Source organism: Rhincodon typus, chromosome 5 (assembly GCF_021869965.1).
Source record: "Rhincodon typus isolate 14 chromosome 5, sRhiTyp1.1, whole genome shotgun sequence".
Taxonomy (NCBI): Eukaryota; Metazoa; Chordata; class Chondrichthyes; order Orectolobiformes; family Rhincodontidae; genus Rhincodon; species Rhincodon typus.
Genome location: NC_063336.1, coordinates 2,712,167 through 2,736,370, shown reverse-complemented (window position 1 = coordinate 2,736,370; position 24,204 = coordinate 2,712,167). Strand labels below are relative to the sequence as shown.

The 24,204-nt window shown below is 43.7% G+C and overlaps 1 protein-coding gene across 1 annotated transcript in view; it reads left to right on the top strand.

Moving 5' to 3' along the window:
- LOC109923440 (ATP-binding cassette sub-family C member 10-like) overlaps nucleotides 1-24,204 on the top strand; it is a 57,393-nt gene that overhangs the window by 6,367 nt on the left and 26,822 nt on the right. Inside the window, exons 4-6 of the mRNA XM_048596738.1 lie at nucleotides 10,778-11,005; nucleotides 13,848-14,004; nucleotides 23,045-23,175. Of these exons, the coding sequence (XP_048452695.1) occupies nucleotides 10,778-11,005; nucleotides 13,848-14,004; nucleotides 23,045-23,175 (516 nt within the window). The remainder of the gene's footprint in view (nucleotides 1-10,777; nucleotides 11,006-13,847; nucleotides 14,005-23,044; nucleotides 23,176-24,204) is intronic.

Sequence of the window (24,204 nt, the reverse complement as noted above, 5' to 3'; positions counted from 1 at the left end):
CGTCAGCTTTCCTGCTCCTCTGATGCTGCTTGGCCTGCTGTGTTCATCCAGCTCTACACCTTGTTATCTCAGATTCTCCAGCATCTGCAGTTCCTACTATCTCTGAAACAATCTGAACTTGACTCCTCCGAGAGAGCTTTTTCCTCTCGCGCAGCCACGTTCTTCTTAATCATTATCGTCATCACAAATTCATCCTTTCTTATGTTTCCTGAGTGCCTTTATCCAAAATAGTTAAAACCCAGTCCTGCACCTCTGAGCTTGGTCCCTGTTCTAGATACTACACACTTCTATGTGGCAATCTACATGAGCAACTCATCAGAATTAATTGCCATTCTCCACACATTTACATTATTACTTTGGACAATAACCTTAGTTTAAGCTTTATTACATTCTCCCTTCCTTTTAGCTTAACAAATAATTTACTATTCCCACCTCTCGTGCTTTCAATTTCTCCCAATATTCTGTGCACCTCGTATTCCTATTTGATAGTACCTAAGACCATGAGAACAGAAGTAGGCCATTCTTCACATTGAATTTGCACCAATATTCAATAAGGCCATGGCTCATTTGATAATACTCAGCTGCACTTTCCGCCTTTTCCCATAACAATTGATTCCCCCACTGATTAAAAATCTGTCTGTCTCAGCCTTGAATACGCTTAACAACCCAGTCTCAATAGCCCTCTGTGCTAAAGAATTCTACAGATTCACTACCTTCTAAAAGATAAAAAAAATCCTCCTCATCTCTGTTTTAAATGGGTGACCATGGCTGATCTTATTTTAACCACTGACTCTGCATATCCACTGATAATCTTTCATTGATAGTAGGAACTGCAGATGCTGGAGAATCTGAGATAACAAGGTGTAGAGCTGGATGAACACAGCAGGCCAAGCAGCATCAGAGGAGCAGGAAGGCTGATGTTTCGGGCCCAGACCGTTCTTCAGAAATGGGGGAGGGGAAGTGGGTTCTGAAATAAATAGGGAGAGAGGGGGAGGTGGATAGAAGATGGATAGATGAGAAGATAGGTGGAGAGGAGACAGACCGGTCGGTCGGAGCTTCAAAATCTTCCCTCCCCCTAACGCATCCCAAAACCAGCCCAGCTCATCCCCGCCTCCCTAACCTGTCCTTCCTCCCACCTATCCCCTCCTCCCACCTCAAGCCCCATCCCCATCTTCTACCTACTAACCTCATCCCGCCCCCTTGACCTGTCCGTCCTCCCTGGACTGACCTATCTCCTCCCTACCTCCCCCACTACACTCACCTTTACTGGCTCCATCCCCTCCTCTTTGTCCTCTCCACCTATCTTCTCCTCTATCCATCTTCTATCCGCCTCCCCCTCTCTCCCTATTTATTTCAGAACCCCCTTCCCCTCCCCCATTTCTGAAGAAGGGTCTAGGCCCGAAATGTCAGCCTTCCTGCTCCTCTGATGCTGCTTGGCCTGCTGTGTTCATCCAGCTCTACACCTTGTTATCTCAGATAATCTTTCATCGTCTTGATAAAGAAATAATCTATCTATCTTTGCTTTAAAACAATTTAAGATTCTACATCCCTGCCTTTTGAGGAAGTAAATTCCAAAGATTCTCAGCCTCGGGGAAAAATATGTTTCCTCTTCTCTATTTAAATGTCCCCCCCATCATTTTTAAATGGATACCCCCAGTCCTAGATTCTCCCATTGGAGGGAGCATCCTTTCAACATTCACCTGTTCACGTCCCCTCAGGATCTTACAATTTTTCAATTCAATCATGTCTGACTCTTCTAAACTTCAGAAGATACAGGCTTATCCTGTCTATCTTTTCCTCATAAGGCAATCACTCATTCCAGGTATTAGTCCAGTAAACCTTGTCTGAACTGCTTCCAATACATTAACATCCCTCTGTAAGTCCAGTGACCAGTGTGTACGCAGTATTCCACAGTTTCACCAAAGCCCTGTATAACTGAAGCATAACCTTCTTATTCTTGCATTCAATTTGCCTTGCAATAAACTATAATATTCTATTAGATTTCTATAAGAAATAGGAACTGGAGGAGCCATTCAGCCCTCGAGCCTGCTCTGCTATCAATACGATCATGGCTGATCCAACATTCCTCAAGTCCACCTTCCTGCCCTTTCCTCCTAACCCTTGATTCCTTGACCCAAGAATCTATCTGTTTCACCGTTAAATATATACAAAGACTCTGCCCCCACAGCTCTCCAAAAATGATCCTCTCTTGAGAGAAGAAATTCCTCCCCGTCTCATCACTTAAATTGGTACCCCTTTACTCTGAGTCCTAGACTCTCCCATGAGGGGAGACATCCTCTCAGCATTTACCCTGTCAAACCCCTTAAGAATCCTCTATGTTTCACTGAGATCACTTCTCATTTTCGTAAACTCCAGTGACTAGAGTCCCAACCTGTTTAGCCTTTGCTAAAGTCCAGTCCCTCTGGGCATCACCTTAGTTTTCTGATTACTTGCTGAACCTTCTGCAATTGATGCACTTGGACACCCAGATTTCTTTGCATTTCAGAGCCCTGTAACCTCTCACCATTTAGATAATATGCTTTTTTATTCTCTCTGTCAAAATGAATAATTTTACACATTATACTCTATTTGCCAGATCTTTGCCTTGAGCTTAACTTATCTATATTTGTTTGTAGAGCTTTTATGTCCTCTTTGCAACTCATTTTCCTAACCATTTTTGTATCATTAGCAAATTCAGCTACCATACCTTTGGTTCCTTAATCCAAATCATTGACATAAATTCTAAGAGTTGAGGCCCCAGCTCTGACCTGTGTGGTACACCACTCATCATATCCCGCCAGCCTGAAAAAGACCCATTTATTCCTACCCCATGTTCAGTGTGAGCCAGCCAATTTTCTATCCATGCAAATATGTTACCCCCAACAACACAGACTTTTACTTTCTGAAATAGCTGTTGATGTGACAACTTATCAAATACATTGGGAAATCAAAAGGCATTACATCCACTGGTTCCTATTTATCCATTGCAGAAGTTATTTCTTTGAAGAACTCCAATAAATTAATTAAACATGATTACCATTTGACATAACCATATCAGTCTGCCTGATACCTTGAACTTATCCAAGGGCCCTGTAATAAAGGAAATTGCTTCAAACATTTTCCCTCTAACAGAAGATAAGCTCACTGGCCTGTAGCTTCCTGCTGTCTACCTCCGTCCATTTTGAATAATGGAGTTATAGGGTCATAGAGTCCTACATCATGGAGACAGGCCCTTTGGCCCAAACTGGTCATGCCTAACAAAATGTCCATCCACGTTAACCCCATTTCCCTGCATTTGGCCCATATCCTTCTAAACCCTTCCTTTCCATATATTCGTCCAAATGCCTTTTAAATGTTGTTAATATACCCATCTCAACCACTTCTACTGGGAGCTTATTCCATATGTGTACCACCCTCTGTGTGAAAAAGCTGCTCCATAGGTTCCCATGTATTCTTGCCCCTCTTACCTTAAACCGATGCCTTCTAGTCCTTGATCCCCCGACCCTGGGAAAAAGACTGTGTGCATTCACCCTATCAGTGCCTCTCATGATCTTATACACTTCTATAAAATCCCCCCTCAGTCTCGTACGCTCTAAAGTAAAAAGTCCTAGCTTGTTCAACCTCTCTCTATAACTCAGTCCCTTGAGCCATGGCAACATCCATGTAAATTTCTTCGGCACTCTTTCCAGTTTAATAATATCCATCCTATAGCAAGGTGACTAAAACTGATCACGATACTCGACAACTGCAGCCTCACCAACATCCTGTACAAATGCAACATAACTTCCCAACTTCTATACTCAATGCCCTGACTAATGAAGGCCAGTGTGCCAAAAGCCTTCTTCACTGCCCTGTCTATCTGTGACTCCGCTCTCAGAGAACCGTGCACCTGAACCCCAAGGCCCCTCTGTTCCACTACAATCCTTAAGACCCTACTATTCACCATGAAACTCCTACCCTGATTTGACTTTTCAAACTTTGTTTGCCATTACTTGGCCCACTTCCCCAGCTGATCAAGATCTTGCTGCAATTTCTGATAACCTTCCTCACTGTCCATGATACCGCCTATTCTAGTGTCATCTGCAAACTTACTAATCATGCCTTGTACATTCTTATCCAAATCATTGATATAGATAGCAAACAGCAGTGGGTCCAGCACCGAACCCTGAGGCACACCAGTAGTCACAGACCTCCAGTCCGACAAGCATTCTTCTACTGTTGATCTCTGCTTCCTACCATCAAGCCAGTTGTGTATCCAATTAAATTAGCTATTTCCAACCAAACCAACGCTATGTCATTGTTCACTCTGAGACCTAAACAATGTCCTTATTATTAAAGTGATGACCAGTGCAGATGACTTCTGGGCAGAGCACTGGCTCATCTGCTCCTTAATGCCCATCAGATGCCACCAGAAGCAGCTGAAGATGAAGGAACAGGTCAGAAGAAAGCTCAACATTGAGTGGCTTCAAGAGCCAAACAGACTAGAGAATTTACAGTAATATCTTCTTCAGAATCTCCAAAGAATTCATTTTATTGCTTGGAGGACATGTGCAAAGGGCTGAAGACAGCCATCATCTCATACTGTGAAGCACACATCAGATACAAGAGCAGAAACTGCTTAGACTAGTTTGATGACTGGTCACATTATCCAAGACCTCATTGATGAGAAAAGTCTCTGCGTACCTGGCAAAACAACATCACCTGTGAGAAAAAGAGGACAACTCATCAAACAGCAAAGGTGGAGTTACAAAGAAGAACTAGGGAAACCAAAAACTGATGTCAGACTGAGAAAGCTCAGGAACTGCAACTCTTTGCTGACAAGCGTAACACCCGGGTCTTTTCTGTGCCACCAAGCCAGGATATAGACTCATTACCCTCAAACGTTGCGAAGTAAGGACAGAGCCCTTTTGAGAGACATGATTGAGGAAATCCCCCAACTCCCCATCAAAGATAATCTTGGATTCCCTCCTAGTATGGCAGTAGTTGAAGGTCATGAAGAGTGGAAAAACCGCAGGAGTAGATTCTCAAACTTGGAGGAGGAGAGATTACCCATGATGTCCATCAACTGTTCCTGAAAATCTAGGACAACGAAGAAATCGCTGCTGATCTCAGGAATGCTACCATCACCACTGTCTTCAAGAAAAGAGACCGTGGAAACTACTGAGGAATCTCCCTACTGACCATCACCGGCAAGATAATTGCCCTAATCCTTGCTAGGCATCTTCTCCCACTTGTGAAGAAATCCTTCCTGAAAACCACTGTGGCTTCTGATTGAACTGGGGAACATTGGACATGATTTTCATTGGTCAGCAGCTCCAGGAGAAATGCCAAGGACAATACCAGCAATTGTACATGGCCTTCATCAATCTGACCAAGGCTTTGCCTCAGTCAATTGGGAAGTGCTATGGAAGATCCTTTCAAAGGTCAGCTACCAGTGAAATTTAGCAAAATGTTGGCCACCGTCCTAACTGATGGTAATATGACAGAATCCTTTGGGGTCAAGATAGGAAACAAGCAGGAATGTGTCATCACCTCCACCTTTTTCTCCATCTTCAATGTCACCATTCTTCATTATGTCAAGAACAAGCTTCCCAGCGGTGTGGACATTTCTACAGGATAGACAGGAAATGTTTCAACCTCAACTCAACCAGTTCCAGTCCAAGAAGAAAACAACACTGACCTCGCTTGTGGAACTTCAGTATGCAGATGACAATGTCAGCTCTGCTTTCTCAGAAGAGAATCTTGTGGAATCATACTGAAGAATCGGTCTCATCCTCAACCTCAATAAGACAGCCTTACGGAAAAAGGATAGGACAGGTTCACAGGTTAAGGTGCTAAACTGGAGCACGGCCATTAGGCAGGATCTAGCAGAAGTTGATTGCGTGAGTCTCTTTGAAGGAAAAGTAATGACTGGCGGATGGGAGGCTTTTATAAGTGTGATATCAAGATTCCATGGACAGTATGTCCCTGTTAGGGTGAAGGGAAAAGCTGTCAGGTTTAAGGATCCCTGGCTGATGAGGGATACTGAGGCTCTGGTCAGGAAAAAGAAGAAGGCATACATTGTGTTTTAACTATCGGGATCAAATGAATCCCTAGATAACTATAAAAAGTAAAGAAGCACACTTGAGGGAAGTCGGAAGAGCAAAAAGAGGGTATGAGATGAAACTGGCAGATTAGGTTAAAGATAATCCCAAGACGTCCTCTAGCTATTTTAAGAATAAAAGGATGGCGAGGGAGAGAATAGGTCCCCTGTAATATCAGCACGGCCGTCTATGTGTGTGGAGCCACAGAAGATGGGGAAGATTTTTAATGAATATTTTTTACTGAGAAGAGAATCATGGTTGCTAAGGAACTAAGGGAAACAAGTTGGGATGTTTAGGACCGCATACACATTAACAGAGAGGAGGAGTTTGCAGCCTTTGATTGCATTGAGGTGCATAATTCACCTGGGCCTGATCAAGTTCATCGTAGAACATTGTGGGAGGCTAGGGAAGAAATTGCAGAGGCCCTTGCAGAGATTTTTGCTTCATCTTTAGCACTGGTAAAGTTCCGGAAGACTGAGGGTGGCTAATGTTGTTCCATTGTTTAAGAAAGGTAGCAAAGACAAGCCAGGGAACTACAGGCCAGTGAGCCTGACATCGGTGGTAGGCAAATTATTGGAGAGGATACTGAGAGACAGGATCAACCGACATTTGGATAGTCAAGGTCTGATTAGGGATAGTCGCCATGGATTTGTGCACGGGAAGTAATATCTGATAAATCTTTCAGAATTTTTTGAAGAGGTAACCAAGATGATGGTAGGGCATGGATGTTGTCTGTGTGGACTTTAGTAAGGCCTTTGACAAAGTCCTACACAGCCGGCGAGTCATGAAGGTTAGATCGCATGGGATCTAAGGAGAGCTAGCTAACTGGATTCAAAACTCGATGCTAGGAAGCAGAGGATGATGGTTGAAAGTCGTTTCTCAGACTGGAGGCCTGTGACTAGAGGTGAGCCACAGGGGTCAGTGTTGGGACCTTTGATATTTGTTACTTGCATAAATGATCTAGATGTGAATATACAAGGCATGATTAGTAATTTTGCGGATGATATAAAATTAGGAGGTATCGTTGATAACGAGAAAGGTTATCAAAAATTACAGAGGGATCTTGATCAGACGGGGAAGTGGGCTGAGGATTGGCAAATGCAGTTCAAGATAGACAAGTGTGAGGTGTTGCACTTTGGAAAGTCAAACCAAGGTAAGGCTTACGCAGTAAATGGTAAGGTCCTGAGGAGTGTTGTGGAACAGAGGGATCTAGGAGTACAAGTACATAGTTCATTGAAAGCGGTGTTACAGGTGGACGGGGTGGTGAAGAAGGCATTTAGCATGCTGCCCTTCATTGGTTGAGGCATCGAATATAGGAGTTGGGTCATTATGTTACAGTTGTATACGTTGCTGGTAAGGCCACACTTGGAGTTTTGCATGCAGTTTTGGTCATCCTGTTGTAGAAAAAACATAGTTAAACTAGAAAGTGTGCAAAGAAGATTTACAAGGATGTTACCAGGACTAGCAGGCCTGAGTTATAAGGAGAGGTTGGCCAGGATAGTACTTTATTCCTTGGAATGTTGGAGAATGAGGGGTGACCTTATTGAGGTGTATAAAATCATAAGGGGCATAGATAGGATGAATGCATATAGTCTTTTTCCCAGGGATAGGGAATTGAAAACTAGGAGGCATAAGTTTAAGGTGAGAGGGAAAGATTTAAGAAGGACCTGAGGGGCAACTCTTCACGTGAAGAGTGGTGCGTATATGGAAAAGGCTGCCAGAGAAGGTGGTTGAGGCAGGTAAAATAGCAACATTTAAAAAACATTTGGATAGGTACATGGATGGGAAGGATTTAAAGGGATTTGGGCCAAATGTGGGCAATTGGAACTAGCTGAGTGGGCACCATGGTCAGCATGGACCAGTTTGGGCTGAAGGGCCAGTTTCCATGCTGTGTTACTCAATTACTCTATGACTTTAAGACTTGAATCCTTCACCAACCCACCTCAGGTCAAGTTCTGGACTATTCCTCCATCAAGATCAACAGAGAAATCTTCCCAAATGTGGAACATTTCCCACATCTAGGAAGCTACCTGTTATTGATGTGGAGATTCAGCATTGCATCCAACCTGCGAATGCTGCCTTCAGATGCCGAAGGATGAGAGTCTTCAATGACTGTGACATCCGTGCTAATGACAAGATCCTTGTGTATAAGACAATCACCATTTTGATTTGTCTAAATTGCTCCGAGACTTGGACTATATATACATAGCACCTCAAGACCCTTGAAAAGTTCCATAAATGTTGTTTGAAATGGATTCTCCATAATAGCTAGGAGGACAGGCGTACTATAATCAGCATCCTTGAAACAGCAAAAGCATGAACATAAGGTTGTGATTATCTGAAACCAACTCCACTGGGCAGGCCATGTGCTTAGGATGTCTGAGTTCTGAGTATCAAAGCAAATCTTCTTCACCCAGCTCACGAAAGTCATTCGAACAAGAGAAAGACAAAGGAAGTGTTTCAAAGATTGCCTGAAGACTTCCCTGAAGAAACGCTACTTGGATGTCAACATTTGGGAGATCCTTGTTCAAAAGACACAAACTTGGAGGAAGCTCCTGTATGAAGGGACACAATTTTTGAGAACACCAGTCAGAAGGATGAAGTGCAGAAAAGGATCTGGAGAAAGGAATGCCAATGATCTCCAGGCCAAGGACCAATTCCACCTCCTGGCAATACCTGACAAGTGTGTGGTCATAGGTCCAGCTTTAGGATCAGACTTATCAGCTACGTGAGGTCCCACAGAACTCCCGACGAGAGACATGGAATTTCCTAGGTGGACACTCACACTTTGTTGGTGAGTGATTGCCAATGACAACGATGATGCTCCTCAGCTCCACCCAAATTGATTTTGCATTTTGATCCTTTGATCTAAGATCACAGAATCAGAAAAGTGTTATGGAGCAAAGGAGGCCATTTAGTTGATTGAGCCTACATTGACTGCATCTGCATCCTGTCTCATTGATGTACTGATGACCTTGTCCCTTAAGAGGGCCTCTTTTACCTTTTAGCCTGTCCTTACGAAATGACAAATGTCCTTGAGTATTTGGTTTCCAGCCTTTGATCATTGTCAAGCCATGTCTTTATAATGGCAATAAATCATCCCCATTCGCCTGAATGTTTGCCTTTGAATCATCAACCTTAATATGAACGCAGGGTGCTTTTTTAAGCATTATTCTGCACTCTGATCCTATTTAATACTTGCCTTTGCTTTGCTTGTTTGCTCATTTTGCTTCCTACTTCTTATTACCAGGTTTCCTTCTTTCCAATCTGAGCTCCCTGTCTGGTTCCTATTTCCTATGTCACTGTAGCTCAGACCTTCCCCAGTAGCAGCATTAAATGTCCTTGTGATGATATTAGTCTCAGCCCTGCTAAGATGCAACCCCTCGCCCTCATACAGGTTCCATCTACCCTAAAAACTTGTCCCAATGCCTCAGAAATTTGATGTCCTCCCTCTTTAATCCATTCTCCGGTCATGTGTTCAATTGTCTTTTCCTCTATTTTTATGATCATTGTCACATGGGACTGAGAATCGTCCTGAGAGGACTGCTTTTGAGGTCCTGTTTTTTAAACTCCTTCCTAGCTTGTTAGAATCTGCTTTCAACTCATTTCCTTTCCCGTCCATAGTGCTGGCGCCGATGTGGGCTATGACATCTGGCAGTTCACCCTCTTGCGAGAAAAATATCCTTAATTCTGGCTTGAGCGAGACCACAGATCATGGAGCTCGACTTGTGGCTGCAGAATTGCCTCTCTGTTCTTGTAACTGAAGAAATGCTTTTCTTCATCTTGTCCTGTACAGTGAACCACTAACTTGGCTGTGATTAGACTCTTCTGAGGACTTAGTCTCTCACCCATCCCCAAAATGAAATCCTGACTAGTTAGCAAGATTATTTCGGGAGACTATTGCACCATCTGTCTGCTTATGTTTGACTGTCTGGTTGGTCACCCATTCCTCTCTGTGTGCTCATCCTATGGTATGACCACCTCCCTAAACATGGTACCCACATTATTTCTTGTCTCACTGATGCACCACGGTAACTCCAGCTGCCATTTGAAATCCAAAACCCAGAGGTGATACTCGTGCAGATGAATTAGCACATTCCACTCGGCCAAGCTGCCTTGCGGTATATTTAATTAGAGACTATTTGCTTGAAGTTGAATAGCTTAACTGTGACCCACCAGTTAACTTCTTCCACTGCAAAGTAGGAATCAAATACTGAGATGTGAAAAAAGTTGATAATCAAAAAAACTCAAACCTTTCCGAGCCTTCCACCACCTGCCACCCTTTCAGTGAATTCCCCATTTCGTGAACTCACATTGCTCATTCTGCTTGAAATCTGCACTTTGCACTGAGACCTCTGAACTTTTCCTCTTTGCAGCAGAAATCAAATTGGACTGGTTAATGTAATAAATACGAACATACAAAATAGCAACAGAAGTAGACAATTTGGCCCCATCAAGTATGTTCTGCCTTTCAACAAGGTCATGGCTGACCTATTTGCTTTATAAATTTCACGTTCCCATCTACCCCGATAACTCTTGACACCCCTGCCTAACAAAAATCTATCCACCTCAACCTTAAAAAGATTCAGTGGCTCCATTGCCTTTTGAAGTAGGGAGTTCCAAAGTTGCATGACCCTCTGAGAGACAAATACTCTCCTTACTCCTAATCTATCTACCTTTTATTGCTTTCCCAGATGATGACTGAGATTCTGTTTGGAATACGTGTAATAAAGTTCTATACCTGGGAGAAACATTTCACTAAAAAAGTGGCGGAGTTCAGGGAGAAGGAGCTCAGGCGTCTAAAAGTCATCAAGTATTTGGATGCAATTTGTGTTTACATGTGGGCTGCACTTCCTGTTGTGATCTCCATTCTTACTTTTGTCACCTATGCTTTGCTGGGACACCAGCTAACTGCTGCCAAGGTCAGTGATAGAGCACGTGAGGATAAATCTCTGCTCTGATTTTATTTGACTGTTTTTCCCAGAGCTTTGCTCTTAATTCTGGGCCTTACTTGGGTAGCTGGATAGACTAGCGCCGGAAATCCATTGTGTATTTGACTGGCCTCCAGAGTATGTATAGGACATATCAAAAATTGTGGCCTTTTATAGAAATATGTATTCTTGATTTACAAGGGCAATTGATGATAAAGTGGGTTGGAAGCAAGTGATTTTTTTTACCTGCTGACTGGACAGCATAACATCATGGGAGGTAAATGAAGAGCAACTGATCGATGACGAAGCTGTTATGTGACTCCATATACAAAGTAATTTGGTTAACTTCACGACACCCTGAAATGGCCTCGCCAACTCCTTGGTTATATTCAACAAGGTGGCTCATTGCAGCCTTCTTCAGGGCAATTTAGAGGTGGGCAGTGAAGGCTCACATCATGTAAATGAAAAGAATACTATGTGCTACATGATAGGATGTAACATTAGAAAGGTAAAACAAGGTGCATAAGATTATAAGCATTAGAAGCAGGATTAGGCTATTTGGCTCATCGAACCCGTTCTGCCAATCAGTAAGATCATGACTGATATGATTTTGGCCCTAATTCCACTTTCCCACCTGTCCCTATAAAACTTGACTCCCTTGTTCATTACAAATATGTATTGATTTAGCCTGGAGTACAGCCAATAACCCAACCTGCACTACTCTCCAAACATTAATGGTTAGATCATAGAATCCCCACAGTGTGGAAACAGGCCATTCAGCCCAACAAGTCCACACCAACCCTCTAAAGAGCATCCCACCCAGACCCATTCCCTTACCCTATCCCTGCAACCCTGCATTTCCTGTGGCTAATATACCTAACCGACACATCCCAGAAAACAATGGGCAATTTAGCATGGCCAATCCACCTAACTTGCACATCTTTGGACTGTCTGAGAGAAGAAATTTCTCCTCATTTCTTGCTTGGTTAGGAGACTGTTTAAAAATAAGTGATCATTCCTAATTGTAGATCCCCCCCATTTTGACAATCTACCCTGCAAGACTCCTCAGAATTTTTTATGTTTCAATAAGATCGCCTTTCATTGTTCTAACTTGCAATGAATATCGGCCGTAACTGTTCAAACTGTTTAGACATTCCCTTCGTCCAAGGAATCAGCCTCATAAACCTTCTCCGAAAGGCTTTCAGTGCAAGTATAATCCTCCTTAATGACGGATACCAGAACTATGTTTTGTGTTCTACGTCCTGTGTGGTGCTGTAGGGGCAGTTTCACCAGGCCTTTGTAGAGTAGTAGCAATACTTTCCTATTTTAATTCTTGATCCTTCTTGCAACAAAGGAATACATTACATTTCCCTTCCTAATTATTTTGTCATGACCAAGTAAGAGGGAGTGACCGGGCTCTCCTTGTTTGCAAGCCCTTGCTCAGTTCAACAATGTTTGGAGGTTTTTTTAGTGTGAGACTATAACTTTCTCCAACTAAAATGTTGTTAGCTATTTTTTTATTGTACAATAAGAAACCATTCACAAAGTTTTCTTGAACTAATTAAAAAAAAAATTACCTGCTAACCTTAAGAAAATTATAAAGATGGAATGTCAAGTATGTGGCCATCATGGTTCCCCACACACGTCGACACAGTTGCCATAGTTTAAAGGGGATAATATCCAGTACACAAAGATGTTTAGAGTCATAGAGTTATACATGGAGACAGACCCAGCCATCCAACTCATTCATGCTGACCAGATATCCTAAAAAAATGTAGTCCCAAATGCCAGCATTTGGCCTGTACCCCTCTAAACCCTTCCTATTCATACACCCATCCAAATGCCTTTTAACTGTTGTAATTGTACCGGCCTTCAACACTTCCTGTGGCAGCTCATTCCACACACGCAGCACCCTCTGTGTGAAAAAGGTACCCCTCAAGTCCTTAAAATCTTTCCTTTCTCACCTTAAACCTGTGCCGTCTAGTTTTGGACTCGTCCAGAGGGAGTCCTTTGGATATGCACGAGGAGAAAGACTTTAACCTGAGATCGAACTTGAGTTAGTTGGGTTTCTTGGATTATTAGCAGCAGTGAATATTGCAGTTATCTTTGAAATGAAGTCAATTAATATCAAGAAACTTGACACCATCTAGGACAAAGCCAAAACAAATCACTAGAGGAGCAGGAAGGCTGACGTTTCGGGCCTCGACCCTTCTTCAGAAAAAATATTCACAAACTTTCACACTGTATACATTAATGCTTAGTAGCAGCAGTGTGTACCATCTTTCCCATCCTGACAGAAATATAACGCTGTTCTTTCATTGTCGCTGGGTCCAATCCTGGAATTCCCTCCCTAAGGGCATTGTGGGTTTATTTTGGACTTTCCGTCTCTCTTCCTCTCTCTGTCCTGGATATTTTGTGCTCTGGTATGCTTGGAATGGTAATATGCAATGTCCATGGTATGCTCAATGACCTGTGAGCATCGTCCACTCCGAGGATCAGATTTTAATGGAATTTATTAAGTTTCCTTTAAAGCGGTTTAAGTTAGAGTCAAATACTGGTTCACCTTTTAAAATAAAAGGTAGGATCTGCAAACTCATAGTCAATGAAACAATTATCTTTACAGGATAGGCAAAAACTAGAAAGTGAGTGGAATTTTCAAATCATAGCATGGTTTCAGCACAAAGGAGGGCATTCTGTTTTTATATTTCAGGTCTCCAACACCAGCAGTATTTGCTCTTTTTTCAGTAGAGAAAGACTGTCAGACTGAGTAGCTCTTGCTTTCCCTGTCAGTTGCTTATTGTCTTACTCCTACTTTTCCATTGTCCACCTACAGGTGTTCACAGCCCTTGCTTTGGTGGGAATGCTGATTCAACCCCTAAATAACTTCCCTTGGGTGCTGAATGGGATACTACAAGCAAAGGTTTCCTTGGACCGGATCCAACGCTTTCTCCAGCTTTCTGACCAGGATCTCAGTACCTACTATATGGCACGTAAGTTGATAAGATTAGTTTTGAAACAGAAAAGAACAGAAGGTAATTGCAGATAACAAGGTGTAGAGCTTGATGAACACAGCGGGCCAAGCAGCATCAGAGGAGCAGGAAAGCTGACGTTTCGGGTCGAGACCCTTCTTCAGAAATGGGGGAGGGGAAGGGGATTCTGAAATAAATAGGGAGAGAGGGGGAGGCGGATAGAAGATGGATAGAGGAGAAGATAGGTGGAGAGGAGACAGACAGGTCAAAGAGGCGGGGATGGAGCCAGTAAAAGTGAGTGTAGGTGGGGAGTTAGGGAGGGGATAGGTCAGTCCAGGGAGGATGGACAGGTCAAGGGGGCGGGATGAGGTTAGTGGGTAGGAGATGGGGATGGGGCTTGAGGTGAGAGGAGGGGATAGGTGGGAGGAAGAACAGGTTAGGGAGGCAGGGACGAGCTGGGCTGGTTTTGGGATATGGTAGGGGGAGGGGAGATTTTGAAGCTTGTGAAGTCCACATTGATACCATTGGGCTGCAGGGTTCCCAAGCGAAATACGAGTTGCTGTTCCTGCAGCCTTCAGGTGGCATCATTGTGGCAATGCAGGAGGCCCAGGATGGACATGTCGTCCAAGGAGTGGGAGGGAGAGTTGAAATGGTTCGCCACTGGGAGGTGTAGTTGTTTGTTGCGAACTGAGCGTAGGTGTTCCACAAAGCGGTCCCCAAGCCTCCGTTTGGTTTCCCCGATGTAGAGGAGGCCACAACGGGAACAGCGGATACAGTATACCACATTAGCAGATGTGCAGGTGAACATCTGTTTGATGTGGAAGGTCTTCTCAGGGCCTGGGATGGGGGTGAGGGGGAAGGTGTAGGGGCAGGTGTAGCACTTGCTGCGGTTGCAGGGAAAAGTGCTGGGGGTGGTGCGGTTGGTGGGCAGTATGGAGCGGACAAGGGAGTCACAGAGAGAGTTGTCCCTCCGGAAAGCAGATAAGGGTGGGGAGGGAAAAATATCTTTGGTTGTGGAGTCAGATTGCAGATGGCGGAAGTGTCGGAGGATGATGCGTTGGATTCAGAGGTTGGTGGGGTGGTACGTGAGGATGAGGGGGATTCTGTTTTGGTTGTTATTGCAGGTAGGGGGTGTGAGGAATGAGTTACGGGAAATGCGCGAGTCACGGTCGAGGGCGTTTTCGACCACTGTGGAGGGGAAGTTGCGGTCCTTGAAAAACAAGGACATCTGGGATGTCCGGGAGTGGAATGCCTCATCTCGGGAGCAGATGCAGTGGAGGCGAAGGAATTGGGGATGGCCTTTTTGCAGGAAGGTGGGTGAGAGGAGGTGTATTCTAGGTAGCTGTGGGAGTCGGCAGGTTTGAAATGGATATCGGTTTCCAAGTGGATGCCAGAGATGGCGACAGAGAGGTCCAGAAAGGAGAGACAGGTATCAGAAATGCTCCAGGTGAACTTAAGGTTGTGGTGGAAGTTGTTAGTGAAGTGGATGAACTGTTCGAGCTCCTCGTGGGAGCACGAGACAGCGCCAATACAGTCATCGATATAACGGAGGAAGAGGTGGGGTTTAGGGCCAATGTAGCTTTGGAAGAGGGATTGTTCCACGTATCCTACAAAGAGGCAGGCATAGCTTGGGCTCATGCGGGTACCCATGGCCACCCCCTTTGTCTGTAGGAAGTGGGAGGAATTGAAGGAGGAGTTGTTAAGGGTGAGGACGAGTTCAGCTAAGCGGATGAGGGTGTCAGTGGAGGGGGACTGGTCGGGCCTGCGGGACAGGAAGAAGCGGAGGGCCTTTGGGCCATCTGCATGGGGAATGCAAGTGTATAGGGACTGGATGTCCATGGTAAAGATGAGGTGTTGTGGACCAGGGAATCGGAAGTTTTGGAGGAGGTGGAGGGTGTGGGTGGTGTCATGGATGTAGGTGGGGAGTTCCTGGACCAACGGGGAGAAAATGGAGTCTAGATAGTTGGAGATCAGTTCGGTGGGGCAGGAGCAGGCGGAGACAATGGGTCGACCAGGGCAGTCAGGTTTTTGGATTTTGGGAAAGAGATAGAAATGGGCGGTGTGGGGTTGGGGAACGATGAGGTTGGAGGCTGTGGGTGGGAGGTCACCTGAAGTGATGAGGTTGTGGATGGTCTGGGAGATGATGGTTTAGTGGTCAGGGGTGGGATCATGATCAAGGGGGCGGTAGGAGGAGGTGTTAGAGAGCTGGCGTCTGGCCTCGGCGATGTAGAGGTCAGTGCGCCATACTACAACTGCGCCACCCTTGTCCGTGGGTTTTATGGTGAGGTTGGGATTGGAGCGGAGGGAGCGGAGGGCTGGATGTTCTGCGGGGGAGAGGTTGGAGTGGGTGAGAGGGGTGGATAGGTTGAGGCGATTGATGTCTCGATGGCAGTTGGAGATGAAGATGTCGAGGGAGGGTAGGAGGTCTTGGGGTGGTGTCCAGGAGGAGGGGGTATGTTGGAGGCGGGAGAAGGGGTCAGTAGAGGGAGGGTCAGGCTCACGGTTAAAGAAGTAAGCGTGGAGGTGGAGACGGCGGAAAAACTGTTCAACGTCCAAATGTGAGTTGTATTCGTCGATGTTTGGGTGGAGGGGGACAATGGTGAGCCCTTTACTGAGGACTGACCGTTCGTCCTCAGTGAGGGGGATGTCTGGGGGGATGGTGAAGACTCGGCAGGGCTGGGTGCTACAGTTTCCTCTGGAGCTGCTGGCTGTGGAGGCGGTGGGCGGAGCGACATAGGCCGGTAAACCTTGGATGTTGGTGGCAGCGGCATCCTCGATGTCTGCGGTGTCGGCCTCGGAAACGGAGGCAGCGGTGTCGATGGCGTCGGCTGTACTGGAAGTGGCGTACCAGGTGGCGGCAGATGTGACATCATCCGTGGAATCCGTGGGTGCTCCGAAGGTGGCCACGTGGCCAATGATGGCGGGCACATGGTGGGGAAGGTCCTGGGTAGGGTGGCAGGCACCAGTAAGTTTAAAGTACTTTTGGTTTTTCGTGTCCAATAAAGTCGAGTAGAATTGTGAGTTCAGGTTGTAGATCCTATAAAGAATAAAAAACAGGAGAGGTCCTTTGCAGGTCTGGGAGAGGGAGGCTCTGAGCTGGGGTAGGCTTAATTGTAGTATCAGGAGATGCCAGCGCATTGGTGCGAGTGTGTGTTTCAGGAGTCGCAGGGAGAAACGCTTCTGAAGGATATCAATGTTCTGAATATATACAGAAGCTAATTGCAGATGAGATAGACATCCTAATTTGATAAGCAGAATGCCTAAATTTCTATTTCATCAGTTGATGATAAATTATTTTTGTTTAATTTGCTTAGAGGTTGTGGCTTTGCTGGCTGGGCCAGCATTTATTGTCCATCCCTTGTTGATTTCAAGTCTTTGCCCTTCTGAGCTGTATGTAGAAGGCCATTTCTTGTTTGATGATGACTCTGGGAGAACCTTTTGATATCAGTCTTAAATTTGCCTTACTGGCTGCAAAAGACTATTGAAGAGGCAGTGGCACAGGAGTAGTGTCATTAAATTAAAAATCCATATGTCTGGGCTAATGGGGACATGGGTTTAAATCCCACCATGGCAGAAAGGCAAATTCGAATTTGATAAATAAGTCTGGAATTGATACTGGTCTCAGTAATGGGCGCTGTGAAACCTTGATTTTTGTAAAAGCCTGAGAGGGAATGAAAACTGCTTTCCTTACATGGTCAGTCCTTTATGTCATGATTAACTGTAGTAAGAGCACCAGGGTAGGACACTTGAAATCAAGCTCCAGTATTCCTGGAGTTGTCACAAAGGTGAAAAGATTTGATTAAAATATCCAAAGCCCTCAGTTAACGTGTTTGATGAACCCAGGTTAAAAGAAAACACTCATCAGGTTTCTGCACTTGACAAGAAAGCAGCTATATATTGCAAACAGTTTGTTTTTGACCGATGGTAGGAACAAAACACGAGTTGCTAATTTATAAGTTTTTGTAACTTAAACTCTAGCAGTTTTTGAAAAAATAATCCCATAAGCATAAAACCAGAGTCACAAAAAACAAGACCAGGTGGGGATAGAATAAGCAGCAAACTCAGTGAAACACAGTTCTAACACCAGTCCAGATTACAGGTGTCGCTGAGGTATTTCCCTTCAGTTCAGTTTAGCTTTTTGAGGAGGATATGAGGTTGTAGACAAGCTGATTCTCAACAACCTTCTATTCACTGCTTGCTGATTCACCCCTTCATTGTCTCTGAAGGTGATTTTACTCTTTTCTCTTTGAAGAAGATAATTTGTAGAGACAGAAGAAGAATAGCTAGCTGCTTGCTTTTTCATCTCTCATATATCGAAGAAAGAGAGAGAGAGCGAGCGAGTAAGATGTTCTCTACTTCCCAAATTGGATTTTTCTGCTGTATTATCCAAACACAAAGCTGTAGCCACTCAAGAAGTTGTCACAATGCTGCTGAACACATGATTAATCCTGGTTGTAAAACCAATCAAAAGTCTGTCACAGGGCAAAAATACACCCACGAAAGTGAGGTATAAAACATCCTCTCCCACAGCTTGAATAAGGCAACCTTGTGGATGTAACATACATTGAGATCCAGTAAGTCATTTTTTTTAAAAGCAGCGAAATTTTTATCCAGCAGTTCATTGGTTTAAAGCAGTACCTTGTCCCATTTTTAAGTCCAAAGCCTAAAAAACAAAAGTGGCCATTGCATTCATGTGACTCTGGATCCATAGCAATTTGGTTAACCCCTAAATGACCTCTGAAATGGCCTTGTTACTGTGTCAGACTTCTTGGAAGCCAAGAAGGAATGATTGCACTGCGGGTACTTACATCTCATATTGTATGTTGTTTAAGAAGGTGGCTCACCACAACCTTCTCAAGGGTAATTAAGGATAGGTAACAAATACTGACCTCTCCAGCGATGGCCACATCTATGAAAGGATTTTTAAAAAAAAAAAGAGTCTGCCAGTTGTGAAAAATGCTGCATAATTCTAGTTTTGTGTTTTTATTATCAGGTTTTTAACCTTTTATTAGTTTAAACTTGTCTTCCTCGATCTAACTTTAATTTAAGTCTGATATAATTAAGTATTATTTTAACATTTTTATAGACCCTGTAAGATCATTCAGATATGAGGCAAAAGCAAGAACACACTATTGAGTTGGGTGTCAGTCACAGTTGTATTGAATTGCACAGCAGGCTTGAAGGGCCGAATGGTCGATTCCTCGTCCTATTTTCTGTGTTTATCTTCTTTCCAGGTTCACAGGTAACTCCCTGATGGTGAAGGCTAATCTGCTCTGTCCAGTTTTAACCTTATTATTTTCAGGAAGATGTAAGTGCCTAGGACGCAGCATAGAGGAGGTTTACTGGATTAATAGCTGCAATGAGTAGGTTGTCTCATGAGGAAACATTGGAAAGGCAGGACTTGTTTTCACTGGAGTTTAGAACAGTGAAGAGTCATTTGATTGATGTGTATGAGATCTTGAATGGTATTAACAAGGTGAATGTGAAATCAGCCCAGAACTTGCTGAGATATCACAGTGTGGAGCTGGAGGAACACAGCAGGTCAGGCAGCATCAGAGGAGCGGAAAAGCTGATGTTTTGGGTCGGGACCCTTCTTCAGAAAAAACTTGCTGGCAGGGTTTTGAAATTAGGGACAGAGATAATTTTTCTTTCTCTGATGATATTTCTAAAGTTGCACACTGTACCTTATAAGGTGATGGAAGTGGAGTCCTTGAATATTTTTAAGATGTATGTAGGTAATCTCTTGGTAGGCAAGAGAATCAAAGGCTATTAGGTAGATTGGAGTGTGTAATTTACAATTCAAATCAACTGTCATCATATTGAATGGCAGAGCAAGTGTTAAAGATAGCATCAAATCAAAATAAAAAAGACCTACAACATGGCAAAGATTACTGGTAAGCCAGAAGATTGGGAAAGTTTTGGAAATCAAGCAAAAGATGACCAAAGAATTGAGAAAGAAGGATAAAATAAACTTTGAGGGTAACTAGCAAGCAATACCAAAACAGATACCAAGAACTTGTTTCAGTATTTAGAAAGGAAGCAAGAGGCCAAAGTGAACAGGTCTTTTTGAGGGTGAAATTAGGGGCAAACCTTTCAGGGGGCCTGTTGAACCTTCCCCGCTATTTCATAGGAGTGTGGCTAATCAAAAATGCATTTTTCTCATCCCTTTCGCATAACCCTGTCACTAGTAATCAGAAATCTGTCAATCTCTACTTTAAACATACTCAAAGACTGAACTTCCACAGCCCTCTGTGGTAGAGAATTCCAAAGATTCACAAGGCTCTGATTAAAAAATTCTCCTTATCTCAGACATAAGTGGTATCACCCTTATTTTTAAATTGTGCCCTTGGTTTGACAATCCCCAACCAGCGGAAATATCTTACCTGTATCTACCTTGTCTAACTCTTGAAGTATTTTATAAGTTGCAGTGAGATCACCTTTCATTCTTGGAAACTCTAGATAATACAGGCCCCATTTGCCCAGCCTCCCTCCATAGAGAAGTCACGGCTACCCAGGAACAAGTCTGGTGAATTTTTGACACAAAAACAGAAATTGTTGGAAAAGCTCAGCAGGTGGAGAGAAATCAGATTTTGGGCCCAGTGACCCTTCTTCAGAACTGAGGTTAACTGGTGAATTTCTGTTGCAGGTCCTCTCAGGCAAGTAATATTTTTTTCTGAGACAACGAGACTAAAACTGCACACAGTACTTCAGTTGCAGTCTAACTGAGCTCCTATACAATTAAAGCAAGACTTCACTGTTCCTGTACTCTCATCCTCCTGCAATGAAGGCTAACATTCTTCCTAAGTCTTTCTAAGGCTTGCTGCACGTACATTTGTCCTACAGTGAATTATTAACAAGGACACTTAGATCCCTTTGCGCATCCACACTTAACAACCTCTTACTGTTTCACCATTTCTACCAACGTGGACAACCTAAAAATTTTCTGCATTATATTCCATGTCCTTGCCCATTGCCCTCGATAGGAGGTATTAGCCTGGAGATATTATTGGTGTATTATTAATCTAGAGATGCAGGTAATGTTCTGCGGATACGGGTTCGAATCCTGCATGGTATGTGGTGGAAATTGAATTCAACAAAATCTGGAATCTTGAGACTGTTACATGACTCACTGCAGCTATACATTCCTTCGGGATGTGGGGTCTCAGCAAAGCTCAGTCAGCTGCGGCTATCAACAGGATGGCATAAGATTAAAAGAAAAACATCTATGGAGTTGCAAAAATAGCAATTTTTTGCAACTTCAGAGGATTGGGAGGTTTCTGGAATATAATAAATCAGAACCAAGACACAGATAAGCAAAGTGAGAGCATCGAAACCATTATCGATTGTCTGAGTTAAGAGTCAACCACATTGTGGGTTTGGAGTCACATGTAGGTCAGACCAGGTTTCCTTCCCCAAAGGAGATTCGTGAACCAGATGGGTTTTTCTGCCAATCGACAATAGATTCATGGTTGTCGTTAGACATGGTTGTCGTTAGACTCTTAATTCCAGATTCTTATTGGATTCAAATTCCATCATCTGCCATGGCAGGATTTGAATCTGGGTCACCGGAATATTACCTGGTCTCTGGATTAACAGTTCAGCGATAATACCACCAGGCCACCACCTCCCACTGAGATAGCGCCTTCCAAACTCCTGACCCCTTTCATCTAGTAGGGCAAGGGCAACAGATATATGGGAACACCACCACCTTCAAGTTCCCCTCCAAGCCACTCACCATCCTGACTTGAAAATATACCGCCGTTACTTCACTGTCGCTGGTTCAGAATCCTGGAATTCCCTCTCTAATGGTGTTGTAGGTCCGCCTACAGCATATGGACTGCAGCGGTTCAAGAAGGCAGCTCACCACCACCTTCTCAAGGGCAACTAGGGACAGGCAATAAATGCTGGCCCAGCCAGCGATGCCCACATCCCTGGAGTGGAAAAAAAAACCTGGGATGGCAAAGTGGAGCAGTCAAAGCCAGAATCCTCTTTCCATTTGCAAACTCTTTTATCATAAACACTTTATGGCAGATTGTGACCACTGGTACCCCAGAAGGATCTGTGATAGGGCCTCAATTATTCACATTATTTATTAATGACTTGGATAAGAGCATAGAAAATAATATCTTCAAATTTGCTCATGACACAAAGTTAGGCGTCACTGTGTTGATGAAAGCATAAAATTACAAAAGGATAGTGATAGACTAAGCGAATGAGCAAACCTATGGCAGATGGAGTTCAATGTAAGCAAGTATGGGGTTATCTATTTTGGACCAAGGAAGGATAGATCAGGGTACATTTCAGATGGTAGGAAGAGACTTGGAGGTTCAGGTGCATAGAGTTTTAAAATGTCACAAACATGTGCAGAAAATAAATGAGGAAGTTAATGGAATGCTGGTCTTTATATCTGGAGGATTGGAGTACGAGGAGACGGAAGTTATGTTGCAGTTATACAAAACCCTGGTTAGACCCCAGTTGGAGAACTGAGAGCGGATCTGGGCACCACGCCTTAGGAAGTATAGGATACGTAATGGCCTTGGAGGTTTACCAGAATGATAACTTAACCCCTGAAGTCCGGGTATGAAGAAATATTGTACAAGTTAGGGAAGACCTTTCAGAGAGATGTTTGAAAGCACTTATACACGCACAGGGTGACAGAAGTTTGAAACTCTTCCACAAATGACTGTTGATGCAGGATCAGTTGTTAATTTTAAAACTGAGAGAGATAAATTTTGTTAAGAGATATGGGCTGAAGGCAGGTGAATGGAATTAGGCCACAGGTCAGCCATGATCTCATTGAATGACATAACAGGCTTGAAGGGCTGAATAGCCAACTCCTGCTCTTATGTTCCTAATCAGTGAGGTAATGGCAGAGAGAATGAATTGTTCTATCTATTTGTCTTACTATTGATGGGAGTTATGATCTTCAGGTGCCTTTTTAAAGACATGATTTTGTACCTGAATAGTTGGTAAGGAGTTTGAAATTAGGCTTCCCATTCAGAAATGGTTGAAAATGTCAGTCACATAGCAGACCTCTCACTCAGTGTCACTTTGTATATAGGGGAACCAGAGGACCCTGACTCTGCAGTAGAACTGCATGATGCTTCCTTCTCTTGGATTCCTGAAGAAACAACTGGTACCAGGCCTGAAGGCAGTTTGGAACTCCTTAACCTGAATCTAATGCTGAAACAGGTAAGCTCACTGCTAAAATTGGTGGTGAATTTCTGATTAATCCCTTCTCTTATTCTGAACTCCAACAGATAGCTGCTGAGCCTGTCATCTTTTTTCATAAGGCAACCCACAACTTCCAAGTATTAGAATGCTAAACTGTTTCGGGACTACAGACAACGTATTTACATTCTACCCTAAATAATACCCATTAATACTTTTTTAAACACAACATTTATTGCCCATCCCTAATTGTCTAGAGGGCAATTAAGTGTCAACCGCATTGCCGAGCGCCTGGAGTCATGTGTAGACCAGACCAGCTGAGAATGACTGACAGTTTCTTTCCCGAAAGGACATGAGTGAACCAGATGAGTTTTTTTAAGAATTGGCAACGGTTTTATGGTCATCATTAATTCCAGATTTTTATTGAATTCAAGCTTCACCATCTCCCTGGTGAGATTCCACGTTTCTATTTTTTTCATTTTCCATGCCAAAATGCCCAATTTCACATTTTCTCGCAGTGTACTTCATTTACCTTGCTCGCACATTTAAAGCTTTTTGTAGCATCTTTATGTCCTCTTTGCAACTTAATTTACGACTGATTGTTGCATCATCAGTAAATTTGGCAACAATACTTTCCTCCAGTAGAATGAAAACCACATCTGTGCATCCCCTGTTCAAGAAGGGAGGGAGATACAAAATAGGAAACTATAGGCCGATTCACCTAACACCTTTCAATGGGGCTTCTTTCCTTGGAGTGTCAGAGGCTCAGGGTGGACCTTGTAGAGATTGATAAAATGATGAGGAGCATGGATAGGGCGGATAATCAAGGTCTTTTTCCCAGGGTAATTAGGTGAAAGGGGAAAGATTTAAAAGGGACCCAAGGGGCAACTTTTTCACATAGAGGGTGGTGCATGTATGGAATGAGCTGCCAGAGGAAGTAGTGGAGGCTGGTATGATTACAGCAATTAAAAGGCATCTGGATGGGTACAGGGATAGAAAAGGCCTGAAGGGATATGGGTGAAATGATGGCAAATGGGACTAGGTTAATTT